This window comes from Gekko japonicus, unplaced genomic scaffold (assembly GCF_001447785.1).
Source record: "Gekko japonicus isolate JY-2015 unplaced genomic scaffold, Gekko_japonicus_V1.1 scaffold1641, whole genome shotgun sequence".
Classification (NCBI taxonomy): Eukaryota; Metazoa; Chordata; class Lepidosauria; order Squamata; family Gekkonidae; genus Gekko; species Gekko japonicus.
In genome coordinates, this window is record NW_015159759.1 from 187,750 (window position 1) to 197,811 (window position 10,062).

General features: G+C 40.9%; 1 protein-coding gene across 1 annotated transcript in view; it reads right to left on the minus strand.

Moving 5' to 3' along the window:
* Window positions 1-10,062, minus strand: part of JADE1 (jade family PHD finger 1) — a 98,104-nt gene that overhangs the window by 17,081 nt on the left and 70,961 nt on the right. The window contains exons 5-7 of the mRNA XM_015405941.1: window positions 7,642-7,799; window positions 3,897-4,084; window positions 2,510-2,721 (exon numbers count right to left, since the gene is read on the minus strand). Coding sequence (XP_015261427.1) covers window positions 2,510-2,721; window positions 3,897-4,084; window positions 7,642-7,799 — 558 coding nt within the window. The remainder of the gene's footprint in view (window positions 1-2,509; window positions 2,722-3,896; window positions 4,085-7,641; window positions 7,800-10,062) is intronic.

A 10,062-nucleotide genomic window follows, 5' to 3' on the forward strand; every position in this document is an offset into this window, starting at 1 on the left:
TTTAAAAAAAGTTAAAATAAAATCAATTTCATAATGGGATGCTTCATGTCTATGAGGTTACTGTTAATACTTCAATAGCACCTTTTCTGTATGTAACTATTGCAGTAATCTACTCATTCATTCTCACAAGTATGACAAAGATAGGAAACTGAGGATGATAGATATGGATTTAATCAAAACCAATCAAAGAATTTGTAGATAAAGAGGGATGTGAATACCCCAATCTTAAAACTGGCTACAATAATTCAGTGTAGTGAGTGCTGCAATAACGACCATGCCTATGCAATGTCATGAAGCCACATATGCCTGTACTACTGCATAAAACTGTGGCTTATTTCTTGGACCACAGAAATTGCTGCAGCAGAATAACCAAGCAAAGCTTCAGTTGCACATATGGTACTTTCCTACAAGCATGTGCCTTCTCTTTAGATCAGGACTGTACCCTTTTGAACTGAGCCAGTATGGTGTAGTGGTGGAGAGCAGCGGACTCTAATCTGGACAACTGGGTTTGATTCCCCACTTAAAGATAGCTGGGTGACCTTAGGCAAGTCACAGCACTCTCAGCCTAAAAAAATAAGCATAGCTTGCTGCCTAAGTGGTGTCAAAAAAGAGCTACAGCTTAGGCAGTTAAACCCTCTGGGATCTCCTGGCTATTCCACACACAATGCCATACAATAACTTCAATTTTTGTAGCCTTGTAACTTAGGGTCAATTTGAAAATTACTGCAATGGAATGGTTACCACTGAAATGGCCAAGTGGCCAAGACTTCACCCAGCTCTGGTAATGTCAAGTATCAACTGGATTATGTAGAGTGCACTCGTGAAATGTGTCACTGTGGGATCTGACCAAGTCAGATTACCACAGCTATGCAGAACTCATTTTTAGCAGTAGCATTCATGCCACCATGGCAACGTCTTCATCAACCCTCGAGTTCCACTAGGCACAAGGAAAGCCTAATACTACACTCTGCAGGAGCCCAGAACAGGAAGTAAAGAGGACTATTGTAACCAGCTGCGACAGCAAAGGCAGACTACGAGATGGGTTGATAATTATCTCAACTGGAGTTAAGCCAAGATTCTGAAACAAAAATAACAGCAGAGGACATATTTATATCCGTGTCCACCTGAAAGATGAGAAGACAGAACGAAAAAGGAAAAAGAAGGGAGGTATTCCAAGTGCATTGTGCTAATGCTTAGAGAACTCACTCAACTTTCACCCTACTGGCTTTGCTTGCTGAGGTAGAGGCAGGGCACCTACAGAAGACAGTAATCACAGTGCAATGGGAATCGCTGCCAGTTTATCAAGAAAGCAGGTTTTTAAAAATTCTAAAAGGCAGCCTATCCTATTGGATGTATAAATGCGTTCATGCATCTTTATCCTCATACTAGTCTATGATGGTTATAAATCATTCATTCATCCTAATCCAATATAGGACCCAAAAGAAAAAAATACACCCTCCTGGACTTTCAGATATGACAGACTACTAAACCCACAGACAAAAGGAGATGCTTAACATCTTGGAGAAGAAACAAAAGTATACAGAGGACTTTTCCCAAAAGCAAACAGCCGATCACAAAAGCTGATATGCCAAAAATGCCTGACTAAGTTTTTCTTCCTCACCAAAAATATTTGCCATTTCTGCAGTAGGCTGTTATGTCGATGCTGCCTTGAAACCTGAACTACAGTAAATCAAGATGGATCCCATGGAAAAGTTTGAGGAAGAAGCTGGTGAAGTGGATCTTTCCTTTCTCAACCCAGCAAGGAAAATTCACATACAGAAGCTTGCCACACATGACAGCCAAAGCGAAGCAAAATGCATGTCTGGAGGCATCTCATCCATAGCTCCCTGAACTCTGAATGGTGAAGTGCACTCCTGCTAGGCCTACAGGAGCAAAAGCATCCCAGCAGTAGATTTTCCAGTCAAGAGGAATATGGAGAAAATAAACGTACGGGCAGTACAATAAACCTAACAGGACAAATGTTCATATGGACAAAGCAGGAAAAGGTCAGAAACCAAAGATAAAATGGAATACAATCAACCAATAAAAGAGTGCAGCTTATAACTGATCTGTATTTTTTATTCTTTCATGATCACGCCTTCATATAAAATCACCATTTTTTAAAAAAGAAAGCATCTAGGAATCAGTATAGCTGTGTGCTCAAGCACAAAGAAACAAGTGTGGTTGTTAATTAGGCTCGGCAGTTTCTAGCAATCAGGAGTATACATTAAATCTTCAGTATCTAGCCTTCTCAGTTACAAAAAATGTGAAGGCAGATTGGGTATTTTGGAGGATGACTTAGAAATTAGACAGACAGGGAGAAGTCTTCAATGTATTTTGCTCAATTATCCAACAATTTCCCTCATCTCTGTCCTGGTGGACCTTTCACCTAAGACTCATTTGCAAATGCACCAGATGGGTCTGAAATCCCTACTTACCACCTTGTAGCAACAGTGAATCTATATGAAATCATTTCAATATTAAGCATTGTTCCACTGGTCTGCTGTACCTGATGAACACAAATATTGCATTTGTCACAGAACACCATCTCATTGCCATCTTCCCCATCTGGAGACTGGCAAACATCACAGACAACATCTTCATCATACTCGATTCCAAGTCCTTCCTCAGTCTCAATAGCATGATTCATGTTGTCATAGCATCGCTGTTCAAATTCTTCCATAATTCTCTCCATGGTGTATTCGTCCAGTTCAGGCATCCCTGAGAAATTAATCCAACAGTTCTTATTTTTAAAATACCATACCCATTACACGCATTAAGACACACAGTTTCTGATATCGACCAACAAGAAATCATACTTCTTGACTGTGGCTGAATGGACAAGTCCAATGGATCATCTTTATTAAAAAAAGATTGATAGGTAGTTGTTAGCGGCCAATGGCAAACAGAAAAAGATGTAGATCAATATAGCATGTTTCACTTTTAACACCTTGGTAAGAAGAGAGCTCAGAATCATTATGCTTGAGAACCATTATGCTACCCTTTTTAAATGGACTTTTAAATTTCTAATGTAGAGTCTTATTTCCAGCTGTTCAGCTCTCTAAAGAGCCCGCTGTTTCTGGGACAATTTTGCCAACTTTTATTACTTCAGAAAAACTTTCTTCATAGGCCTCTCTTTCAAGAACAGCACCCCTTCAAAGTCAAAGCAGCACAAGACTTTTCTAAGCTTTGTTTTAGAAGAGATTGCACTTTATATCCTCTATACTGGATCTCAGCAACTTCACAGCTCCCCCTTCAGGCTCCCAAATTGCTTACTGGACATTTGTAAAAATGGTTCTGGATGCCTTCAGAAATTACTATTTAGTTTCAACAATGGATTGCTGTGTCACAAAAAAGCTGCACCAGGTACAAAATAAAATCAGTTGAAATTGTTATCAGTAGTTCAATTGTCTGTTGTCTTCAGTTAACATGGCCAAAAGGTTAACTCCAAAAAAATTGTTTTAAATATTTTGTGTTGCTTTCTAGAAAAATATAAAGGTCTGGAAGCTTGTACAGCCTCTAAACAGCTTAGAGCGGCTCAAAAAGATCACTAATTATTCTATTCTATTATTGGTAAATTTAAACAGGAACTGATTTTACTTTATGTTTCTCTCTTCTCACTCTCCTACCACGTCTCACCACGCAATTTAATTGTAGGAACTGTGGCTTGGGAAGGTGTCTACTATCTCACAAGCTGGGGGGAGATGTTACCACATGTGCTGACCTTTGTTTCTTCTCACCTGGTCCCCATATCACACTAATCCCCCCCCCCTCCAGAAAATTCAGTTTGGCCATACAGAACGTGAAGCTGCAGCTGTCTGTTGGCCTGACCTATGTAACTACTAAGCCTCTCTCATAGATCAACAAGGTTGGCTGTAATTAGATTATGCCCTTACCCATGTCTTTAAATTCTTCATTGGCCAATTCCAACCAAGCGACATCCATGTAATTAAGGTCATAGCGACATACACTCTCCGCCAACGTTCGAATGTCAACATAACCAAGTTCAGGGGGCTCAGAACCTGAGGAAAGGATGTATTTCCGAGGTCTTGTAAACGTAACCGCTTTTGATTCAGACACAACCCTGAAAATGTAGTAAACAGGAGGCATTAATTACACTAGGTGTTAATCCTCCCCAAAATTTCAAAACCTTAAGCTTGCTATGCAATTACTGACAGACACTTCAAATTACTAGTTTGCTAAGAAACAATATAAAATCATTCACTGAACTTCTATCTGTGAAGCAATGCATGGCTACAGAAATAAAAAACATACCCAGAAAACAATACCCCAAAAGGTATTTATTTTATTTCTTAAATTAAGAAAGAGTGGGGGGTTTTACACCCTCTTTTCTCTACCCTAAGGAGTCTCAAAGTGGCTCACAATCACCTTCCCTTCCTCTCCCCACAATAGGCAACTTGTGAGGTAGGTGGGGCTGAGAGAGCTCTGAGAGAACTGTGGCTGGCCTAAGGTCGCCCAGCAGGCTCCATGTGGAGGAGTGGGGAATCAAACCCAGTTCTCTAGATTAGAGTCTGCCACTCTTAACCACTATACAATGCTGGCTGCCCTTGCACAGCTTGTAAAACAAAAAGTAACCTCAACTGGTATCCAATGCTCCCTCTAAGCTGTGGAGTCTTGTGAGCAAAAATTCTACTTTGTGAGCTCCTGCCATTAAAGTTGTGAGCCAGCAATTTGGCTACTGCATAAATTAGTTTGCTCTGGAGCTCTCCTTCCTGAGCTGAGGCAAAAATGTGTGAGCTGGAGGCTAAAAAACTGTGAGCTAGCTCATACCAACTCAGTTTAGAGGGAACACTGCTGGTATCTATCACCCTGTATTATCAGATATACATATAACAACTGTCAAGTTTTGTTTAGCTGTAATAAAATGAAGTTGAGATATAGTTAATGACTTTGCCCCAAAGCAGCTCTGGTATCTAGATGCAAGGGTGAGGGCATATCATACCAAAAAGTAAAATTAGTAGTCTGCTAAAGGTAAAAGAAGAAGGGGAGGGCAAAGGATGAGATGGTTAGACAGTGTTATTGATGCAACAAACATGAAATTAAGCAAACTCCGGAGGACAGAGGAAGACAGGAGGGCCTGGCGTGATGTGGTCCATGGGGTCGTGAAGAGTCAGACTCGACTGTGCGACTGAACAACAACAGTTTGTATACATGGGGGGGGGATATAAGCAGATGACAGGTGTTTCTGGCTCTTGAGAGAATGAGAATTCTCTTTTATCTTAAGGATTATAAAGCAGGATGTTAGAAAGTGTAAGAGGGCTCTAAAAACTGAGTGGATGATCTAGTCTCACTTCAACTGCAGCAGCATGGAGAATTTCCAAGAGTCCTGTTTCTTCCACATAATATGAGAAAAATTGCATTACATTGTGAGGGAAATATTGGATGGGGAGCTGGAAGGGGCTTACACACATCCCATTCCCTTCACTGCCTGGACACAAGGGGGGGAGAGCTTAAGCCTCTCCACAGTAGAGCAGCAGCATCACCTCAACATTAAGGGATCTACCACAAGACTCAAAGCTCTGTTACCTCAGAACATGATAGGTAAGATCTTGGCCCTAAAAATAGGGAAAAGGAAAACTAAATTCCATTCTCCCCATCTAGTTAGTCTAGCCAGGTAGTTCTTCTTTATTTATACTGTTCTAATAGGAACCAGATGCTTGCAAGAGGTCATATCATTTCTAAAACATAATGTAATCACAGATCAAGATGGGTAGCTGTGTTAGTCTGTCTGTAGCAGCAGAAAAGAACAAGAGCGCAGTAGAAAGACTAACAAAATTTGTGGCAGGGCATGGTATGAGCTTTCATGAGTCACATATCTGAAGAAGTGAGCACAAATTTTGTTAGTCTTTAATGTGCTAGACTCTTGTTCTTTTCTAATAATATAAGCATGAGAGTGTTAAAATGTGGGGTTAGGAGATAAAGGCAGATGGGACAAACCTCTTGATGTTATAACCATGCTATTGTTATAAAGCACTCTCTGCTCAAATCAAAATTAAAATGTCAGATTTATACCAATTGGGTGGGGGGGAAATTGGACATGACCAAAAACAGGTTTTAAAAACAAGGCAGACTAAATTTGCAGCATTTATGCTCATCTGGGGCAAAAAAGTCATGGGAACATTCTTGTGACATGAAGGCTGGAGGTTACAGACATAAAGCGATCGTCTACACAATCGCCTCAAACTTTTCCACAGAGACCCTATATACTACAATGAGAAGCCTAGTCTGCTGTTTAAATAAATGACACAAATTAGAAGACTCTGCATGCATGCTTTCTACAATCACATCATTTTCATTAACTGTTAGAAAATCTGGAAATTGCAAAGCATTTCTTTCTTTGGAGTTTGTTACCCTGTGTGTAAGTAGCCCTGGGACTTCTCGCCAAAAGCTATGTAGAGACATAAGAGCTGAGAACAAGAGTAAAGTCTTGAATCTAGGCTGAATGCTAGCACTCCTATTCATCTCTTCACATATTTGTAAACCTTGAGAGGTAAAAAGGAGTGCTTACTTGCAAGTAAAGCTTGTGCTGTGTATCAGTGTGTGTTTATTTTTCTCAGCAACCATGAGAGACAGAAAGTGCTGCTGTGCTTTATAAGCTAAAGCAAAAATTGTAATAAGGATGTATTCATACATCCATGGAACACCTCATTCATTTCCTAACACATCTGATGTGGAGTAGCCAACTAGTGCTCCACTTACAGGTTTCTTATGGGAAAGCAAGATCCTCATTAAGAATTATTTTCCTGCAAAAATAATCACAAACCTCCATTTATGGTAACAATCTTTTGAGAAATAGATAAGAGTTGATTAAATAGGAATATGTATCTGTTAAAATGTCTATACGTTAGAAAGCTTTTGAAGTGTGCTGCTGTACTTCTCCCTATGTGAACTGTTTAAAGATTGTTGTTTATACATTTTATACCAATAAAGAAAAAGTTATATATATTTTCCTGGAACGCTTCCCCCAACATTTAAGCAGACATTACACGACTGTGGTGCAAGCTAGGAAGAGTTTCATTTCACATGGCAGACACAAGCCCTCTATCTGTACGCAGAATTACACACAAGTGCCTAAGCTTGCCAAGTGAAGAGTTTATGCATGAGTAGATCTACCAGTTCACCCACAGTCCTTTGTCATAATGGCAAACCAACTGGTTGGGAAGGGCTCCATTTCAAGAAGAAGCCTAGAGCCCCATCTATCCACAGACCCACTTATTAGTAAGCATCCCAATGTGCAGCTTCACATGGTAAAAAAGGAGTGTTGACTTGCAAGTAAAACCAGCATAAAAATCACCCCTGCTCATATCCATGCAGATTCTGACAGCGAACTGATTGTGCAGGACTGCAGTTGTGAAGACGGGGAATGGAAAATTTGGGAAGGAAACATTTGTCCCCAGAAGACTTCTTTAATTTCCCCAATGGAAGAACTGGGAAGTACTGAAAAAACAGCAACCCTCCTATGAAATATTGTTCTCTTTTTGATAGAGAAAATCCTTGTATTGCAACACATTTCACAGAGGGAAAATTCAACATAAACCCAAAAAGTACAAGCCAAGTAGCTCTAAAGCACAACTGGTAAGGCGTTTCCCCCATGTGACTGATGGCTTCACCAAGGTATACCTGGCTACTGGCTCTGGGATGGTCTCTGGACTGACTGGCACTTGAACTCCCTTCTCCCATTCCTGTCTCCAGGGATCTGCCAGCACATAGTATTCATCAGCATTCAACTGGTGAGAGTCAGGCAGCTTCATGGCAGTGATCAGGTCTGTTCTGAACACCTGCAAAGAAAAGAAGGGAGAGGAAAACGGATGAGACACTGACATTTGATATTTACACTCTGTGATTCACAGCTCCAGGGTAACCATGGAGCACAGTGCATAACAAGGTCACTGTATCAGCACTAAAACTAGCATCAGCTATTAAGAGGCCAGACAGTTAACTTCACATCAGCATAGTGAAAGAGAGGGGGGGGGGAATCACTCATAGTTTTCAAGACTCGTAGTTATATCATCTGCCTTCCTGACACAATCCAATCCCTTCTCATTACATCACTGATTTGCACCATTTTCAAACAAGATTTCAAAGGCTCAAAACCTTTCCTAACATGACTCTGAAACAATACTCCTCATTATGAGAAGGCTCAAACCTTCTCTTTACCAGGTCTGCAGCATTTGTACATTTAATGGTTTACAAGCGAGAAGAGACACACCATGCGCTATTAGAGGCACTGGTTATTATATCAAAATCCTCCTTTGAATATGTGTTCCATGTTTCACAACATCAGAGCTCAGTACCACTCAGTTGTAGAGCGGTGGCTTTTCATGCTTCCCAGAACTGAACCCATACTGACATTTCCATGGACACAAGGATTTCTGCACACAGAGCATGATTTTCCCACCTTCCCATCCCTGCAACAACCTGAAATGTACCCTGAAATCTTGTTCCTGGGGTCCCCTGCCCTCCAATAGCAAGGTTCTGGGAGGCATTTCAGACTGCGGGTGGGGGGTGGTGAGAGAACTGTGCTCTGAATAGACATCTTTGTGTCTGCAAGAACATGTAGTCTGTATCCAAGCTCCAGGTTTGATCTGCAGCATTTCTAGAAACTAGCAAAGGTCACTGCCTGAGAGGGGCTGCTAGTGAAGCCATCCCAGTTTGAGCTAAATGGACCTTGGATCAGAAACAGTATGTGGCAGATCCTTGTACCTCCACAGACCAGAACCCACAACTCAATTATGGGAATTCTGATCCAACTGTGATAATTCTTAACTTCTTCATGCATACTCTAAAGGCTTGGGATATAAGTAAAGGCTGCAAGTAGCACAGGTAACTAATGTGTCCAGAAAGCACATCCATCGTATTTGTACATTCAGCAGCAAAATTTCAATGAATTAAAAACAATCATATTCTCTTCTTTCAGCCCCACCCATCAAATCCTGCCCTTCCTAAAATTCAGTTGCAACATTTAGAATGTGTACAGGAGTAGGACCTTTTGCATGTCTCACTTCCTAAAACTGAAGTCTGATATTTAAGGAGTGATTTTTGTTTTACTAAAGCCACTTTTGCACAGTGGGTGTTTTATTTCATGTGGTCTGATTTTCAGCATTCTCTCTCCAGGAGGTAAATATCAGCTCCAACCAAGTGACAGTGTCTCTAAGCAAAATACTTCCAATGTGAATCAGGTGCAGTAAAAATCACCTCATGGGGACTTGTGAAAAAGTAGTATCAGAGCGGAGCCAACTGACACATCATCAACTGCAATTCGATTCACTCCTATGCTGCACAGCTGGTGATGGAGAAGTGTGTCCCCTCTTCGGTGGGCAAAATACAGGAAGACACCAATCTGCAGTACTTCTGCACCCAATTCTGGAATTAGCACATGCAACCCTGCAGAACCCTCAACAGAGTGAGGATATTATCCAGGTAGGTACCAAGAAGAAGCAGGTTCACAATGCATTTCAGATGAACATCCATGTACATTAATTTCAGTACCACACCACAGTGATGCTGTATACTGAACTGGCCACCAGAGGACATGCTGCATATAGTGGCTTCTCACTTTTAAATCAAAATATCAGCCAGGAAAAATTGAGGCCAAAAACTCTTGCAGCAGCTCTGTATTGCTTACCACTAAAGCACCATCTGCCATCCAGATTTAAAACTGTTTTGCAGCCACAGTTCAACTTTGCTTTGAAGGGGAAGAATTTCTGAAACTAGTAAAATATTTTGGAAGTTGTAGGAAGTCATCAGCCACAAGCAAGCAGGGTTAGGGTTACCCTGGCATACATTGTGAGCTACAGCCATATATCTTTGCAGAAAGCCTATCAGATTGCACTTGCATCTGCTTGATTAGGTCGGATATGTCACTGCTCATCAGCAAAATAGAAACCGCAATGTGGCAAGCATTCAAGTGGCAAGACCACACATGCCTAACCATCTTCCTCTGCTCCAAACACACTCCAAACAACAAAACACTACAAAGCAAAAGTAATAATGCATGCTTAACACCTCTAATCTTCAAGGCTCTGAACGAACACTTCCTGC